The sequence below is a fragment of the Astatotilapia calliptera genome, chromosome 4 (genome assembly GCF_900246225.1).
Source record: "Astatotilapia calliptera chromosome 4, fAstCal1.2, whole genome shotgun sequence".
Classification (NCBI taxonomy): Eukaryota; Metazoa; Chordata; class Actinopteri; order Cichliformes; family Cichlidae; genus Astatotilapia; species Astatotilapia calliptera.
In genome coordinates, this window is record NC_039305.1 from 13224267 (window position 1) to 13243489 (window position 19223).

The window sequence follows — 19223 nt, forward strand, 5'->3', positions numbered from 1 at the left end:
TGAATGTCACGTTGCTGTTGTCTCCAGTAGGCGGCAGTAGATTGCCTCAAACGAGTCTCTAAATTACAGATTTAGTAAGCTAAAATGATGCATGATGATCTGCACTAAATGCACATTCCTAGGCATTTAGATTTAGCAGCAAAGTGTGCTTGCTGCATGTACTGGTATGAAAATACTGAGCACACCGAAAGAGGTTTATGAATTTAATTGTAAGGGTCAAATGTACAGTAATGTTTCAGATGGCTATGCATACAAAAGTCATCTTATCTTTAAAAAAAAGTCCCATGTGAAACCAGCACATCATACTTGACTACAGTTTCAAATGACGAATCTTTTTACACTCTCATATTAATTATTCATGTCACATTTGCGCCACACTGACGGCAATCTTAGTACCGTCAGTGCGAGAAAAATGATTGGTTACAATCTGTTATTCCCAACAAAAATGTATTTTACTAATGTTAAGAAAATATATGGTGTTCTTTATTTAAATATACTGCAACAAAAATTAAGGGAACAATTCAATGATCTTGTTGTTTTCCACTGACCAAGCCGATGGGCCATTAAATTTTTTTCCCACAGTATATACATACACTTACATTTACATATTTTATTTATCAAAAAAAGAGAATTTAAGTGTTTTCCCAATAATTATTATATGTAGTACCTTAAATAAAATATGTGCTCACACGTACTAAAGTATAACAGTGCCTAGAGCTGTGATCTATATATGCAGAAACAAAACAAACAAAACAACAAACCATGGAGGATTTGATCCTCTTTTAATTCCACCATGTTTTTTTCATTACAGACAATATGAATGTTGCGATATAATTATGTTCAAAGTGCCTTCTTGTCTATTCAGGATTATAGTATAAGAAAAGCAGCGACTGTGGTTAAAGAGTCGTGCTTTAACACAAATCAGTTGCCACACATTTAAAAAGCATGCTCCTGTTCCCTGTGATAGCTCTGCCAGGATGATTGTTTCCTGGTGTTATTTATCAAAGCAGATTCACAGAACTTTGATCAGTAGGTACATGTTATGTACATGTTATTTTAATTATAGAACCCTTTAAAACTTGAATAAAGAATTACAGATTAATAGCTCAGGAAGAAATTGTATCATTGAATTATGGTGTTTTCCCCCCTTTGTTCCAGCTGGAGGAGAAGTGGTTTATGAGGATGTGCTTCAGATTCAGGGGCCGGTGTGGCAAAAAGCGCTGAGCTCATAGGAATGATAAGTGAAAACATGAGATCTGCAATTAAAACCTTTTTTTTTTTCCTTTTTTAAAAATCCACTCTACAGCTTTTTTGATAATTAAAAGAAGGGGAATTTGATGAGTTTTTTATTTTTGTTTTTGATATTTCTATGGTGGCATATTTAAACTGCAGACATGTGCACAGTGGTAAAGTTAAGGGTCTTCGATGTCCATGAAATCCTTTTTGGGCGCTGCAGAGCCTTTGTACCAGGCACAAGAGTTATCACTCCTCTTGATGCATGCATAGTGTTTAGCTTGTCTTCCATTTTCAGTCTTCTCCATCAACCAGTCCAACCAAAGGCACTCGGATGGGCTGTTGATCATGCAGGGGATGGAGCTGCAGGAGGTGATCTGAGGATCAGAAAAAGCACAGTGATCGTTACAACATCGTGCATCTAGCGGTGATTTGTTTTATGCAACTGGGAAGTGATCATCTGGTAAATGTAAACTTTAACTACTCCCTTAGACTTTTAATCATCAATTTTCCATACCCTGCATTCGCAGCCCATTTGATAGCGCTCAGTCAGACCCATCTTCTGAGTGGTAGTCAGGTTGTCCCAGGGTTCAAATAAGCCACACAGAGTGACGTGCATTGTCCCATCAGCCTCCAGCATTCCTACAGTGGAAGGAGAGCAAAGTGTAAATCTAGAGGATATATAAGAATCTATATGAAGCCACATTAAAGAACATGTTTGTTATATTACACAACATGTGCCTTACACTGCACTGAAAGTCATACCTGTGATTAGATACTCTTTCCTGCCGTCAGTCTCCAGAGACACTCCACACATCGCAGAAGAGCGAGCTGTGTAGAAGGCATCGATAGCGTTGCTGGGACCTTTGAACATCTGGGAATTCAAGCAAAAACATTTAGATTCCACTGAAGTTTTTACACATGGAAGAAAAATGATAAATGCAATAGCTTTGTCCTAAATACCTTGATCTGTTTAATGTCGTACTTAAGCCGTTTGATGGAATCCCCATAGACGTCATTGCCAACATCCACCTCTTGCTTTCCGACTACCTTTGCCCTGATAACTGGATAAAGACAAGAAAAAAAGAGAAAAAACAAATTGCATTAACATTCATTTTGTGTGAATGCCAGCTTTGTAACTGGAACGCTGCTTTGTTATGTTAAAACTGAAATGAATCCGCATCTATCTGTATCTGATCTGAGCCCTGCCCAGGTTTGGCATGCTGGAGTTGGCCGCAGCACATTGCTGTGGCTTGAATCTGAGAAGTTTGCATGTGCCAGGTCCTGGGAAGACAGAGGCGCATGAGTGTTTCATCAGCTGCAATCAGAGGGAGGAATGCATGCTGCCTGTTCCCAGGTTCCTGGGCCGACACAGGAGGAAGCCAGTCAGCAGTCTTTGAAAAAGCTGAACTAGAGTGCCCCCCGCCCCCAGGCCTCTCAGCCAGCCTGTCTTTCTGTCTGGAGAGAGGTGCTGACATGCAAATCAACCTCCTCCTTTCACATGTAGCCTCCTCCTTTTCTCTCTTGCACTCTGAAGCTGGAAGAAAAGAGCTCATGTGGAAAAAAAACAGGCTTTAATGGAAAATTACTATTAGAGCCATACAAATGAGCCGTTGAGCTAAAATCCCGAGTAGTCAAAAAACAAAAACAAAAAAAACCCCAAATCAACTTGTGTTTTTCAAAGTTGCTGCTCTTTCCATGTGTGTTCAAAATGTGGAAGTGCAGTACAGTATGATCACATGTCAGCTGCAACCAGACACCCGGCAGTTACTGTATATTCACAGGACTGCAAGGAAGCAAGCGACAGAGCTAACACTAACCAGATGTTCTCTCTCAAGTTCCACTTCAGTCCTTGCTTTCCCAAGGTGGCAGCTACTGACTGTCTCTGATCGCTCCTTGCCAAATAATATCAAGCCCTTTCATTTGCCTTTTTTATATGAAGCTATGAAGATGTGAGCCATATGTGCCCTCATTCATGAGGCTTAGAGAACATCTCCTTTTAAGGGTCTAAAGCATCAATCCCAGACAAAAGGAAGCAAGAGAAAAAAGGAGAATGTGCGCACACATGGAGTGATGGAGTGATGGGTCCTGAAGCAAGCACGGGAAGGCAGTCACATTGCTGAAGTATTCTTAGCGTAACAATGTGCTGTGTATACAAGGAGAAGACGGCCCTTTAAAGTCAAGAGGGATACAAAAGAAAAGCTGTGTTAGGGATAATCTACACCAGTCACCGGATTTCTCTTTTTCTTTTTCGTTGTTTACATATCACAAACTCCCTCCCTCCCTCGCTTTGATGCAGAGTGAGGTAGCCGTGCCGAGAAACTCTCCAACTTCTCAGCAGAGTGTATTAGCGGTAATCCCCCTTTGCTCCAATGTGTCGAATCAAACAGAGACCTCTTCTTCTACGCCTAAAAGCAGGAATTAGAGCAGGTGGGAATAACCACAGGATGTTAAAGAGGCATAAAGTGAAAAATACTGAAAATGGGGTCTTATGCGCATACTGATATATAATCTTAGCATGTTTTAGAATTAGGTGTAGCTCTTGAGTTACATGTACATGAGAAAATAAGGCAAGTTATCGGGGAAAAAAGGATCTTTAAGCTAATTAATGTGATATTCCTTTGACATGCCACCTATTTGATTTGATGGATTTTTCCTCCACAAACTGTTCGAGCGGTTTAGAAGTACAACTTTATTCTCTGTGCTGGTATATAGTGTTGCCAGAGCCTGGATGTTTACTGGAACAGGCTGACAAAGCCCTTTAAAAATCATAAGTTTCACAGAACTGGAAACCGAAGGAACCATCTAATTTTCTAGTTACTCAAACAATAAACACAATATTTTGCATGCAGTATTGTGGTCATGGGAGGGTTTTAAAAACAAAGAACAAAAAAGCAAATGCATGTCATGTAATTGAAGAGCATGTGCCCTCGTCTTCCTCTCCGAGGAGCCACAAAGCGGTCAGAGTGCGAAAAAGTCAAGTACAAATTCAAACTGACTATCCTGCTGATCCTGTGCAAAGAGATACAGACTAATCTGAGGTAATCCTTTGTTTTCCTTTTAAAAACGGACAATTGTAGAGTTTAAATACTCATCATCTCATTGGTGTGCGTGTGGTAAGCAAAAGGTCCCCGGTACGATTCCAGCCAGGGATACAAATCGCCTTCAGGGAAGAGCATCCGATGTAAAACGCAAACACATGAAGCTATGGACGAAGATAACTTTAAAATCTCATCATCTACATTAGCCGTTAGTTTTGTTATGCCTTGCATAAAAAAATGTAGCGTTTTTAGCGTTTTCTCCTGTTTTTTTTACAGTCTGCATGTGACTGAGGCCATGGACATAACGTTCACATGCAGTTTCCTAAAGGGGAGTTGCAAGTGTCGCACTGCACGGATCAATCCAGCGCGCTATTGCAAGTGGTGCTGGAGCTTAAGGCAGCTGCTGTGGTTATTTGCACAAATTCTGTCCAGCTCAAAGGACGGAAATCTGGTTTTAATATCAGCTGTGTTTGCACAGCTTGCAATTTATGGGCTGCTTTTGTCCCAGAAGTCGTACCCACTACTTTCTGTTCAGGAACCAATATGACTCATTTTCTTTCTTCACAAAAAGCAGCACAGATAGTTTTTAAATTTAAAAAGAAAAAGAAAAGTAAAGAATAATGAGTGTGGTTTATGAATACCCAACATTCCTCTGCCTCCGCCAAGGAACCAGAAGATAGATTTCCATTTATGAGGAAAGATTGCTCTGACTGTTTTGACAGTGGAACTGTTTACAACAAAACTTGATCCTAGGCGTGCACTACAAACCAGGCTCTACAAAGCCAGACTTACTTTGCTGGATAAAACCATATACACCAATCAGTGGCAGTTACCTTTTTCTCCTAATCACATTTTCTCTATCAGCCTCTGTGCTGACTCCCAGTTAAGGGGGGTTCAGACAAGACATTAGACTCTTCTTCTGCACAAAGTTGACCAACAGCTGACTTCAGTAAATAGGAACATAATGGCAGATGGCTGCCCCTCCCTGGTTCTGGTTTTGCCCGAGGTTTCCTACTGTTGTGATTTGGTCCTGTAGACATAAAACTGAATTGAATTGAAAATCATTGTTGTTCCAGATACAAGGATAAAAGAAGTCTCTGATTTTGTGTGTGTGTGTGCTTTTTTTGTTCCTGTAGCACCCAGGAGTTGCAATAGATACTAAAAGGTGCTACTTATCCTTAACTATCACTGCTCACTGACATCAAACCAACCCATCTCCATGTTTATCCAAATCTCTGAAAATAAGCTGGTTAAGTCTGCACCATAAGTTACCATGGCGATCAACTGAGGTTAAAAAAAAGAGAACCACTGTTATGAGATTAAAAACTCTGGCTCAAGGCTTAAGCCTCCATTAATCTTAGTATCAAACTTGCATCTGGAATTTTCATTTTATATCGACTTTCAGGTTATACGAAGGCCCACCTTTAAAAATGACATCACAAGTGGTGTAATGATCTTCCTGCACTGTGGAAATGAACTGCTCTTCAGTAAGTATCTGTAATCTCCAAAAACCAAAACCAGCACTAGCTATGTGAAACTTTAGCAATACTTCCAAGTCAGTTAGCTGTCTGGCACTTATTAAGATAGTATCTTGACTTATTTTAATCTACATAGGAATGCTGTATTTAATACACACACATCATTTATTATAACACAAGTGGCCCATGGTTCAAAGAAAAACATGATTCACCTTCATTTTAAGCCCAAGAAGAATAAGAATTTTGAATGAGCTTGCTTAATGCAAAATTTCATCAACCCACTGAGGTAGCAGTCAGTTCATGGGCTGGTGAAGTGGAATGCCAACGATTTCGTAAATTCCCGAAACTTCTCTCTGACGTTTAAATAAGTTGTGCAAGTGTGCAACAGTTGACTGCCCTCTCTGTGACCCAGCAACTTGGTGAAGTTTTGCTGGCGCTTTTCTTCTCCAACTAGCTTGAGCCCACTCTTAAACTTTGCCTAAACCCCCGAAGACACGAACTCAAGAATATTTGGTCAAGAAACAGATTCCCCGAGACTCTATGGTGGTTTATGTTTATGTGAGGGTCTATCCATGGTGCTGAAGCAGGAGCGGAGGGTCAAGGTCATGTTAGAAACTGACTTAAGAGATGGAAATGAGGTGAATCAGCTGTGAGGCTGAGATGACTGCCAGCATCTTCGTTTTTCTAGAGTTCTGCACAATCTGCCTAATCACAAAACAGAACTTATTTTAATAGGTTCACTTTGTAAAGCCTAAAGCACCAAAATAGGGTAAAAAGAAAGAAAAATTGTCTTCCCTTTTAGTGCGGTATCTGACTTTCCATTTGTGTACATTCTCAGGTAGCATAATAAAGTTTATTCATCCTCTTGAGCAATGGAATCCAGTGAGTAAAAATCTTTGAATAAGTCACCTTCTGTCCACATGCCACACACTCAGCCATCTCAGAAGCAAGAAAAAAGACCCGGAGCTGGACAGGCTGGTCACTGTTAACAGTCCTGTTAGCTTAAGGTCTGTGTTGAAGGCAGCAACAAGTACTTTTTTGTAACAGGCGAAATTAAAGGGAAATTATCCTCAGGAGCGTTTGAGTAGGATTAAATGAATTTGCCTTTCAGTAAACTATATGATCACTGAGGTGATACTGGTGAAAGAAAATGAAGTTATATTCATGTTGTCATAAACAAGCACAAACACAAATGATTTTGTTTAAAGTCTCCTTAGCAACAACAAGGAATAATGTGGTTTACTGTAGATTAAAAAAAAGCCTAAAATGATATTGAAGAAGACAAAACTCCAGACAGTATATTGATGTGTCTATGAAAGAGCATTGAAGCTATCAACAGAAGATTAGAGAAAAAGAGGAGGGCAGTGGAAAGAAAGACTGGGGGACAGAAAATTCCATCCTCCTCCCACTGCAACTGTAAACACGGGAGCTGGGCAGTCTCCCTCTCAGAATACGATGGTTTCCTTGTGGGGGGGGAAAAAAAACCCCCAAACCAATTTATCCTAGACATTGCTAACTAATACATTAATGGCAAAAACACAACTTGATGTGTTGATTGTTAGTCTAAAAATCAACTTACCGACGTCTGAGTTGCAGAACACCTGCTGGGGATGCCTCGGGGAGCAGCTGCAGGCTTCTGCCAGTTGTTGCACTCGCCAAAGACACAGGATGGCCAGAGTGACAAAACATCTCTTCATCGTCCAGGTCATCTCTGAAAACTACGCTTTCTAACTGAAACTGGAAAAGTGAGTGAGGGTATAGATATAGACCTGCCTGTCGGGTTTAAAGGAAACGAGTCGCTGTCCTTGGCTAGAAGTCGACGCACGACGGTGCTGTGCATAAAATGATGCACAGGGCACGAGAGAAAGTGTAATCCTGCTAAAGACTGCACACCAAGTCTGTTTTCCACTACCCTCAGCAGCAGCAGCCACGTTTTATTAGCAGGCAGCAGCAGCAAACTCCTCCCCCCCCCCTCCGGTGGCCAGAGAGCGCAAGAGCGCGACAGAGGTCAGGAGCTGCCGACTTTACACACGCACCCCTTAAACTACGTAAATCTCAGGCTGATGCATGAGGAGGCGGATAATTGTTTTTAGGAAACGACGGTGATAACAAACAGCATCACCCTGTGACACACGTATTTTGGGACTTGTGACTTTTCCCCCTTTTTTTTTTCGTAAGTTTTACGCGAAGTGTTTCCTCACTCTTGCACGCCACTCCATAAAAGTACAAGTCTTGCAGTGAGAGTATGTAGGTATTACCATGAAATAAACAATTTCTCAGTGGATTATATATAAATGCCTACAAAAGGCATCAAAGAGCTTGGAACCTGAACATCTGGATTCAACTCCAGAGGTAAGAAAGCGTCAGACTAAATCTTACTGACGTTTACAACTATGCTACTAACTTAAAATACAACTTTGGAATGAAAAGCCTTTCTAGATGGACGTGTGTGTGTGTGTGTGTGTGTGTGTGTGTGTGTGTGTGTGTGTGTGTTACTCATTTAAATTGTTAGATAAGGACAGGAGCTTTGTTTGTTTTAATGATAATAAATATGACGTATTACAATGCATTACTATTGTTAATACATGATATTCATTATAGTCTCTGTACTGGACACCATGAGGCAATGGCTCAGCACACCAGAATAGTCTTGTGACTACATTTCTCCACTAACAGGAGACCAAAAGGAGCAAATACTGTGGAAGTTTTAAAAAGTCTGTATAGTCTCATTAAATGAAGTGGTTCAATTATCACATCCTGAGAGAAATCCCCAGTACAGCAACAACTATATAAGCCATTTGTTGCCGTACCTTTTAAAAACACATTCAGCAATCATGGAGCAACACTGATATTTAGTGTCTTTTAGCCCAGTTTTTTGCATTAACAAACTCCTGGAGGAAATCTCTGTCTTGGCATAAATAATTCTTCTATCATGCTAAAAAACTATCCTATAAAATCAATGAGACTCCTGTGAGGGCAAAACCATTTGGCAAAGCTGTGGCTTGGACAGACAAACAATTTACTAAAAATTGCTATAAATCTCACTTAAGCTGTGGGTAGCGGGAAATTCAGGCCACAGTCCCCTGCAGGTTCATCGCTCAACTCCTTTCCCGTTGCCAGGTCTTGTCACGGCAACATTTGATTCACTGTCACAAAAATATTGATTTTAGATGCTTTAAACATTTGCACACATGATAATTCGCCTATGAGTAAATCCTAACGTGGGTCAGGCTGAGTAATCCGTAGCCCACGCTGCGCAGTTATCTGAGGTTGGAATTTAGCGAGAGTGTTTATGTATCTTATAGTCACTTTCAGGAACTCCTAAAACACTGTCTAACAGAAGGAGGTGTGGCACGGTGGAGAGAAGTGACATCATGCCCTTAAAGTTAATGAGCTCAGTCTGGCAGCAATTCAGCAGCTCCCACCCCCAGCCTGCCGAGAAAGAAACATTATGCTATAGTCGAATTCCTGAGTCGTTCCTCATCCCGTATTCATGTACAGAAATAAATGGAAAGTTTACCGCTGCTTCTGGAAACTGAGGATCTTAAGAGTTTTAGGGTTGCGGCCTCTTGTGGTGATTCTGGCACAGGAGGGCGAGATCACAGCGAGGACATGATGTACAGTATTCAGCGATTAGAGCTGATGATGAATGAAGAAGAATGCCAGAGAGGGGACTGGATCTGCTGTGGCTGCCTCGCTCCCTGACATCATATTTGGCCACTGACTGTGAGTCCTCTGGCCACTCCGGCAAATATTTCCACTGGTTTTCATGGCTGAACAATTTTTGCATGTTTTTCTTTTCCACAGGTCTTTTACTTGATGTCTGTGTTAAAGAAAAATTTTTAAAAAAAACACAGGCGGGAGAGGAAGAAAGCAAAATGGTACAACCAAATTGGTGTCATCTGCGTAACTCATTACCTTTGTTAAATTCAGACATTTATTTTACCGTTGTATTTACATGTACCTTTGGAGTGAGATCACCACCAATGAGATAAGAAAAATTCCCAAACTGTTTGAACTCTGGTAAGTCGTTATGACTCGTAAACAGAGTGCAGTTTACCAGAAACAATAGAGCTTAGAGGGACAATACCACAGAAGATGGGTGTGAGAAAAATCAAGACAAACATACAAAAGGAAGTGACACATCTGAGACAGAGTTGCCAGAAATATGCTTCTGTTTAATACAACTTTACCAGGGGCACTGGGGGAACACCAGATGCCTTCTTTAAGGCAAGGCCTGCTGCCTCCTGTCCAAACAGTCTGCTTCCTTTACACTCATATGCTGACTGATGTGATGGGCTCTGCTCACATATCACACCCTTGTCCTGAGCTCCTGGGTATATTCTGAGCGATTTCCCGCACTATGACTCTCTCTTTAGAACAGAGTTTTATCCACCAGTCGAGATCTGGATGATTGTATCAACATTTGGTTTTAATTCGTTGAAAGAGGGCGGATTTGTCAAAGAAGTGCAATGTAAGCAGCCCCCTCTGTGTACATTACCAGCTACAAATGCCAAAAGGGGCTTAAAAATGGCCTGAACCTCCATTCCCTAAATTACAGACTTGCAAGGCCAGGAATACTCTCAAAAGGAAGTGCCCAGTAAGGCATAAAAAAGAGGTTTTCATTGTGGGTACTGGTGGGTGCTGTGGCACTGACCCACATCCTCTGACTCCCAAACAGACCCCTCGCCTGTTATCTGCACACATTGCACATGACCTGACCGCCACGCAAATTTCCAACTGTCCAGCCCCTCTTTGCACCCCCAGCCACAACCCACGGGGTATTTCCAATAACTTTCCATCCATCATTGCAGCTATTCGCAATTCACCGGTGACAATGGAAGACAGTGAATCAGCATTAGGAAACTGCTTCAGGGACACCGATGTGGAAGAAAACATCTGTTTGAAGTTCCACGCACTCTGAGGTCAAATGTCCACATCCACAGATGTTAGCAACTGAGATGTTAGTCACCGTGAGTCTGCTGATAATATCCAAAAAGCTTTCTTAGTCTCTTCAGTGCATTTTAATAAGTGGTGCCTCTCTGGGTAACTACGGTGAGTGTGTTTACAGGAACTTTCACTTTTACCTAACAGGCACAGACTTGTAAAATATCAAGTTTGTACAAAATGTACAGTCATTTCCTCTGCAGACAATAGCACTACCATTTCGTGACTTTGGTACTGTGAGCAGCTCCTTAAATGATGAGCAACTTAAAGAGGGGAATAGATGTTGTGCAATTTGTTTATCCTGCTAATTCCCACAGAAATCCAAATCCACTAGAAAGCTGTTTCCTCTTACACATGGGAATTGGGACATGGGACTGGTTTGAATATAGTGACTACACCTTTCTATCTAACATTCAAACACATTCATACTGTGAGGAACACATCAGAGACTGGAGCAGCCAAGTATCAAACTACCAACCTTCTCATTAGTAAATGAGCTGCTACGTTCTGAGCTACATCCAACAGACTCAGAGGAAATCAGAAATGTGTTTTCAGTATTCCAGTAGTTGTTAGCATAGTTCTTTTTTTTCTTAAAAAGTCACGTGAAACATCTAAAACGCTAAGAACACCTTCACTGCTACCCTTTATTCCATAGAAATGAAAAGGGTCAGTAGCAGTCAGGTGCTGCTAATAAAATATACTCGATTAACTGAGCATCAGCTAAGTGTGAGCACTCCTTGAAAAGCAGAAGATTTTGAACTTTGTTGGTCTGGGGCATTTAGCTATGTGTTAATATAATGTCGCAATCTTCCAGGAAATTCACCCTAAGGTCAGACTATCCTCGGACAAATTGTGTAAAACCCGAGAGCTACACCTTAGGATCTACAGGCCTCGGTTAGCAGGTTAAATTTTAAAGTTCGTGACAGAACAATTAGAAAAAGACTGAAGAAATGTTGGTTGTGAGGGTTGCCAGGAGAAAGTGTCTTCTTTCACGCAGCTTGCGTTTGTAAAGTTGCATCTGAACAAACCACGAGACTTCTGGAACAAAGTGGAGATGTTTGGCCACATTTGGTGAAATCAAACAGCGTATTAGCACAAATACCTCAAACCAGCTTGAGCTCCTCTGTATACCTCTGTGCCTCCATGTGCCACCTCTGTGCCTTTGTCCTATCATCTCTTTTAGCTCTGTCACCTTGTGTTTGCCACTTCCCTGCTCCCGTTCTGTGACATTTTGAACTTCCTGTATTTCTGTTAGCATTAACGCCGTTTTGATCTCCTCACTCCTGCATTTGGATGCGCAATCTATCTTCTACACAGCTGAACCTTCACATTTGCAAAGAAAAGTGGGGCAAAAACCCTCCGCGATGCTGTGAGACTGAGACCCTTTGCTGCCGAACATTTCAGTATTAATGTGATGCTTAATTCTCGGCATGTTTGCAACTTGGTTTGTTATGTTGTTGTGCACTTTTGCCATAACGACACACTTAGTTGCATCTGACATCGGTGGAAATTGGGAAATTCTGGAGGATGTTCAGATGATGAAGATTACATAGTAAGAAGAACATTGTTCATAAAAGCCATGTGGAATTTCAAAATTCTGGGGCTGACCAAACAAACAGAATATGTCATGACATGCGGGGTTAATTTTTTGGTGGGTTAAGTGACACAATAATGAAAAAGCTGCCAGATATTACTCACAAAGCAAGTCTGCCCTTATGATGAAATAGGCAAACCTTTCCTTCTTGTAAATATATATTAGAGTACATTAAACAATCGCCTTAGGATGGGGCTACTTGTGAATTGATCTATTTTCTATCAACCAAACGGTTGTTCTGAGTTTATACTAGACTAAAGATTAAGTATTTGGTAATCTTTAAATCTAAAGCCCACGCAGATTGCGTAGTTTGATCGACTGGTTCGGTACAGCTCTAGTTGTTTTTCCCACCTGCCCGGGCATGTAGAGGCGCTGCTGTCATGAATGACTCTCAGTTGTGTGAAGATGAAATGCAGGAAGACTTGAAGACAGTCTGGAGGGTGGTAAAAACAATCACCTGGGAAAATTTCATGATTCATGACGTGAGACTGCAATAACCTTTAATCAAAGCCCTGTAAACAGTTTTGTATTCGGTGTCCTACCGGGAGATAAATCTGACAGGCTTAAAATCTGTTGTTTTTATTCATTTTAACTTTTAAGACCTTTAAGTGTGACCTTTGACCTTTTTCACGCGGAGGGTGCTTGTATCATCTTACTTGCCGTTATCTGTGCAGGTACATTGGCTCAAGCACACCCCCTGTGAAGAGCAGTTAAAAATATTGTCAGTTTTTGAGAAATGTGCCAAAAGTCTGTTGTGGAGTGCAGAACTGCATTCACATGTCATCTGTATGAACAAATACATCTTCAGATATTTGTAAAAAATGATGACAAAGTCATTCCTGAGCCTTTTCAAACTAGCTTCTAGTATAAATCACTCATGTACTTATATAAGAGTATACATCATATACTTTACAGCTTTACAATTTACAACCAGCTTGCAGGGAGGCGAGGCTTCAGTGAGACAAATGACACAAAATTGCTGATTAGTTTTGGAAAGAACAACTGGAGTATCTGCAGTATCTGCCGTAAAGACATTTTATTACTCATATCAGTGTCATACTTCCTTCTCCTTCTGGACTGTAACAAACTGTCTGACAGCAGATGCCATTTAAGCAGGGTTCATGTCTGGATCTGTAATGTATTTGCTAGAATTTGGCTAAAACCTGTGGAAGAAACAACTTATAATATTAATAAATCGGAATGCATTATGTCTGGTGGAATGAATGTATGAATCAATTTGGTGATTAATGTAACATTTATACTTGTCTTGTGTTTCATATCAGGCTAAACTGCCTATTACATTCCACATTATGATTTATTTGTTCTTGTAAGGAACAAATCTTTCAAAATAAGACGAATGCACAAAAAATAATGCGGAAATCACTGTTTATTTGCCAGAAAAATATTTGTCAGGAATAAAAAAGAAAAAGAAAATTCACATGGATTGTAATGAAAGCATCTTATTGCAACACACTAAATAATAAGGAAACAAAGTCACCAGGATTTTCTTTTAATCAGGAACAAATCATTCAAAAGAAGATGACTCATACAATTTTCACAGAAACCCCTTTTCACCTTTTTTAATAAATGATGCTATGATTCTTATATGTGAAGAAGATATGTTTCATATATATGTCAGAAATATCAGTAATCAAAACAATTGGGACTCGCATGGATAATAATGAAGCCAATTGATTTCACTCCATGAAATAATAAGGAAACAAAGATCCTGGACCTGATGGTGCATCACACGTACTCTGGTGTCACTACAATCTGGTAGGTGAACTGGTCACCAGCACAGGGATAAGGAAGGACCTGAGTAGCATTCGCAGAGACGGAAGCCATATTGCTTTTGAAGTCCTGGATTTGACAAACATACTGGCCCTGGCAGACCAGCAAGATCCGGTTACGAAAGAGGATTTCACTTTGGCTGATGTAGCTTTGGGGTGTCAGCCTTGCCACAGGAAAAGACTCACATCTCACACCATGGTTTGAACATTCATACCTGTATATGAATATATTTGCTTGCCAACTCATCACGATGTCCTTGAAGATCAGACTGTTGTGGACAGGTGTGGTAAATGACTTGGATCTGGTTTGACTGTAAGGATTATAGCCATAGTTGTTATAGTGGTTGTTGTACTGTCCGGACTGGGTTTCAGAGGATGAAACCTCTAAAACGATGCTCCAGGGCTCAGCAGTGTAAATCCTGGGCTGGTAATCCCTATTTTCTTTGCCGAACTTTTGCTTTGTCAGATTACTGAAGAGGAGCACGTTAAACTGAAAAGCTTTCAACATATTATCACGATACACGGTCTTATGAGTGCTGTAGAGTGGAGAGCTGGACTCGATCACATACAGCTTCTCAGCAGGAATCATAGGAAAACGAATGCGTCCCAACAGATCAGCCTGCGTTTCCAAATCGATGGAGTCGCCTTTCTCACTGATCCATCTCTCTACAGACTGCAGCACAAAATATTCATCTGGCGCCACCAAATCTGAGCGAGTAAGAAGAGCCCCAAGAAGCCCCACTGAGAGGCCGGACCAAGCTGGAGACCTGGTCAGGTTTTGGTAGTTCCAGGCCATGTACTGGACACAGTTCTCCTCAAGCACTAAGTCCTTGGTCTCCACTGCATACTTGTAAAAAGACACCTGGTTGTGAAAGGTGGAGTCTTCTGGGAGGATTTTAGAAAACAGTCGGCCAATGTCCTCCATCAGCTGCTTTAACCCAAAATTAGAAGCCATTTGGTGGAGACACAGTGCAGAGGAGAGGGTCACATCTATCTTACGGGTGTAAATGTACCTAATGAAGATCAGATTATCGAATATTAGAATTTGTACACATTTGTAGATGATTGCAAAACATTTAGATGTTTTAAAGAATAAGTCATCTACTGCAAATGCAGCAAAACATTACGTTCATTATACCTGATGAAGGAGGTGAAATGTGGCTGGCAGGGCAAGCTGAGGTTGACTGTGATGTTAGTAATCCCCACTGAAGCATTAAAGAATGGGATTTGTGACAGGATCATTTTGTGAGCACAGATGGTTTTCTCACTTATCTCTGGGGTCCCATCCTCCTGTTTGTTCCCAGTAGGACTCTGCACTACGATCAGGAAGTCACAGCCATTTCCATCATCAAAGATTTGGCCGAGAAAGTCAGACAGACCGATACTGTGGTCCAGTGAGTGAGTAGAATCATTGATGTCCACATTAATGCCTGAAAAAGAATAATTAATGTAATGAACAAAGGGGGAATGAGCGGTGATCAAGCCATATTCAGCATCAATGCTTATATGGGTTCTACAAAACGTTTGTTTTTTAAGAGTTTTGATACCTACTTCCTGTTTCACAAACTACTCCAACATCCTCTTTGTGCGTGCAGTCAGTTTCTCCCCAGCCTTTGAATTCACAGGTGAAGAGATGTGTTTCTGTGCCTTTACAATTGATGTCATCCAGCCAAATAGGTCCAGGCGCTACAATGGAAATTTAAAGGGAAGGGAATTTGTTTACATTTCTAGCTATGACAGAGTTGTGATTTGTAGTGGTTGTTATGTTGAGCCTAATCTCAACTATTTTCTGTACAGTCATTGCACTGCCCTCTGCTGGAGGATCATTTATATAAATGAAATAAAAGCCACCTTGTCCGTAGTCCTTCCCAGTCACAATAGATTTGGCACCAGGGAAGTTGAGCTGGCGACACAACACCCGGGCATCAGCCATGTCCCAGTTGTCGTCACACACTGTTCCCCATTTCCCATCATGGTAGATTTCCACACGGCCCTCTGACACGTTCTTAGAGCCAAACAGTCTCACATCACCTTCCTGCGGTTCGTGGTGTGTTTCTATTGAAATATATATAAAAATAGGTTATGTGAGCAAAGACCATGATGATGGAAACCACATATTCTAGCCCTTCATTCCAAGTTAATTGGTCACTCTCAAAATCTATTTGTAATTCACTTTCATACTCACATATCATACTCACATAGTCATATCTACTGCATAGCAGCTATAGGATTTATTTGAACTGCTTCGTATGCAAACTGGTGATTACTCACTTAAGATGTCAAATTTGTAAGCCCTTGCAGACATGTGCAGAAGCAGAAGAATCCAAAGAGTGCGTAGATTTTGATGCGTGAGCATTTTCGACTTCCGGTGTAGGACTGACACAGTGATTAACAAGAAAGAAATAATGTGAGAAATCTGCTCCGTCAGCTGCTTTTGTTTTCAGTACAGCGCACTGCAAAATCTACTCAAATTAAATGTCTCGACCAAATTTGTGCATGAAAAAAAAGTCAAAGTCAAATCTAAAAACCTTACAAAAAATAAAGCCACATTACCCTTTTTGTGTTATCGAGCTGCGCTGTCCGCAAATGTGCTCCTGAGTGTGTCTTGCCCAAGGTTCACTCCTTTTAAAGTCGCGTGACAAAGGAAAGAGGGGAAGAGGGGAAGAGGGGGCTAAATGAACGTGCGCTCCTCCAGATTCTGTGAGCTTCACTTCACATTAAACTCCTCTTTTCCAAGCACCTTTCCTAAGTTTCATTTCTCATTAAAGCAGAAGACCACACTGGTTGCATAACTTTTTGTGGGTAAGTCGAAACTTGTCGGATCACAATGTCTGCACTTTACTTGAACTCGTGATTGGATAAAGATCCCTATGTCAGCAGAAAAGCAGAAAGAACAGACAAGTAATGGAAAAGAAACAACCACTGACTTTGAGATTGTAAAGCCCCAAAAGTTAGTTAGAGGAAATAATTATAATCTGAAAAATCATTCATCTGTATAAGAAAGGAAACACTAATGTTTAATTTTCACCAGTTAACCTGTGAAGAAAGTGATCCATCGCAATACAGCCCTGCATTCTCCGATTTGACATGTATTTTCAAGTGAAGAATAAAATGGGACTACACTTCTGTAACTGTTAGAGTCATGTGTTTTACAGTTTTCAAGAGTAAACGGGTAAACAAACCGGGGTGCGTAGATAAAAAAAAGAAAAACGATAATAATAATACAAAAAAATCACCACCATGCAAATAGGTAAGAGTGCTTCATTGGAGACTTACTGTAGTGATAAATGTTTGAGGTTATTTAAACGTAACTGATGGAGTGAGTAGCTGCTCATTTCTCAAACAACCATGCAAAAACACATCTTTCTGTTTTAGAAGGGTCGAAATATTAGCGTGCATTAAATAAAGAGAACAACTAAAGAGACTGCTGAAACTACAAAAACTGACAGTGGTGAAACTTTGTCTTCCAGAAAGAAATGTGGCTGCGTCTTTGATGGTCGTGTTTGGAAATGAGTTTTGGTCAAATCAAATTAAACAGCAGAACTCAAGGCTAGGCTTTGGGGATCAGGACTAAACAGCTGCCATAAGAAAATCACTTGCCAGAGAGGATTTTTTTTTTTTAAAAGGCTTCAGTTTGCAACACAGTGTACAGATAGGGCTCTGGAGTTATGGAAAAAAGGACATCTAATCCAAATTTACCCTGTTCCACAGTAAATTTGTCTTCCTACTTGTCAGAAAGACAAGCAGATGAAATGATGCACCCATCGTGTCTGGGGTCTACAAGAACAACCCGGGTTGGTGGCTTTGGGGTGCTTTAGTATGTGAGGTTCAGATTATCGGAGAGTGGTTCAGTGTGCATAAGATATCATTTCCACGCATGGACTGGCTAACACAGAGACCAGACCCAAAACCTATTGAGAATCTCTGGGATGAGAAGACTTTATGGAGCAGTACGACTCTGTCAATATTAACAGAAGAGCTCACCAAATAATTAACTGTGGATGGAAATAAATGTTATTGCATTAGCTTAAAAAGATGCCAAAGCAAATGCATACCAATTCAATTCAATTCAATTCAATAAAACTTTATTGATCCTGAAGATTGACCCCGAAGGAAACTGGGTTAAGGCTGCCGACCTTTGCCAGCGCCATCTTACCCTTCCGACCGTACATACATTACACAAACATCACATGGGGTAGACAGGTCAGAGAGGTATAACAATGGAAAATACACAACATGAGGAGAGACGAGGAGAAAAAAAGATCTCCCCCCAGACTGAGCTCCAACGGGGAGATCAGTTTGAGAACAGAAAAAAACACCTCAGCACATAGCACATGAATCATCGCATCTCACAACAAAGAAGACATAAGCTTCGAAGGTGTTTGGAGGGAGTGGGGGGTGAGTGTAGGTCTGTGTCAGTGTACATGCGTGTGTGTTCCGTGTTCAGCCGAGAGAAAGTGTCCCTTCACCCGGTTAAGCAAAAGTCAACAATCTTCGGTCGACTCGGGTGGCCTTGAAGGAGGGGGAAGAGAGTCACAACACAGTCTTGTTATCTAAAGGAGAGAATTGTTATTCCTGTCAGCTTTTGCCTTGAGCATCCAGCCGGCACCAGGGGGGTCGTATGAGATGAAGATGATAGCTGTTTTGGTTAGTGCGAACAAACTGCTTCCAATTTTACAGTTGGTCTAATGTCCGTCACTGGTCACCAGGTCTCTCAATTCCTGTTGTTCTTCTTCAAGATGTTGTCCATATTGCAGAGCCATGAGCTTCTCCAAGATCTTATCCATATTGTGTTCCAAAAAACACAGTCTGAGTACTCACAGCCCTGCCCATCGTCTATCATGTTGGCCAGCCTTGTGGGATTTTGAGCAGCTGTAGCCGCTTCTTGTTCTTCGATAAGCCAGGTCTGAGCCAGCTCCAATCAGCCAAAACTCTCTTATCATGGTTCCGAATTGGTAGATGTCATTCAAAGTCCACCATCGAGAGTGTTTCCAGACACACGACGCAACCGACCATCGAGTATCTGGCAGCAAACGTCTCTGCAGGACAATCAGGCTCTCCCAAGCCCAGGAGTTGTCAGTTTCGTTAAGGGACCAGTTGATCAAATCCATAATTCTTCTTTAGGTTTTTAGAGAACAAG

At 41.1% G+C, this 19223-nt stretch overlaps 2 protein-coding genes across 2 annotated transcripts; both read right to left on the reverse strand.

The window, feature by feature from the left end:
• Positions 1–190: 190 nt before the first annotated feature.
• On the reverse strand, positions 191–7702 carry timp2b (TIMP metallopeptidase inhibitor 2b). Its single transcript, XM_026164882.1, has 5 exons — positions 7332–7702; positions 2197–2297; positions 1999–2107; positions 1751–1875; positions 191–1610 (listed from the first exon to the last, which is right to left on the reverse strand). Exons 1-5 carry the CDS (start codon positions 7459–7461, stop codon positions 1413–1415), a joined length of 663 nt encoding a protein of 220 aa, XP_026020667.1. The 5' UTR covers positions 7462–7702; the 3' UTR covers positions 191–1412.
• A 5960-nt stretch (positions 7703–13662) lies between these two features.
• LOC113020697 (galectin-3-binding protein A-like) lies at positions 13663–16917 on the reverse strand. The gene is made up of 6 exons (XM_026164884.1): positions 16637–16917; positions 16355–16459; positions 15935–16138; positions 15635–15769; positions 15222–15513; positions 13663–15096 (listed from the first exon to the last, which is right to left on the reverse strand). The coding sequence occupies exons 2-6, from the start codon at positions 16437–16439 to the stop codon at positions 14040–14042; spliced, it is 1773 nt and encodes a 590-aa protein (XP_026020669.1). The 5' UTR covers positions 16440–16459; positions 16637–16917; the 3' UTR covers positions 13663–14039.
• Between the last annotated feature and the right edge of the window lie 2306 nt (positions 16918–19223).

What these genes read in the sequence shown, in the direction of transcription:
- LOC113020697 (XM_026164884.1), bottom strand. Translation starts at nt 16,439, where the DNA reads ATGCTCACGCATCAAAATCTACGCACTCTTTGGATTCTTCTGCTTCTG. An exon ending in AGTAGTTTGTGAAACAGGAA is followed by an intron (nt 15,514 to 15,634) that starts GTAGGTATCAAA and finishes ATTCTTTTTCAG; the next exon opens with GCATTAATGTGGACATCAAT. An exon ending in CATTTCACCTCCTTCATCAG is followed by an intron (nt 15,097 to 15,221) that starts GTATAATGAACG and finishes GATCTTCATTAG; the next exon opens with GTACATTTACACCCGTAAGA.
- timp2b (XM_026164882.1), bottom strand. Translation starts at nt 7,461, where the DNA reads ATGACCTGGACGATGAAGAGATGTTTTGTCACTCTGGCCATCCTGTGT. An exon ending in ACGACATTAAACAGATCAAG is followed by an intron (nt 2,108 to 2,196) that starts GTATTTAGGACA and finishes TTGAATTCCCAG; the next exon opens with ATGTTCAAAGGTCCCAGCAA. An exon ending in GAAAGAGTATCTAATCACAG is followed by an intron (nt 1,876 to 1,998) that starts GTATGACTTTCA and finishes CTTCCACTGTAG; the next exon opens with GAATGCTGGAGGCTGATGGG.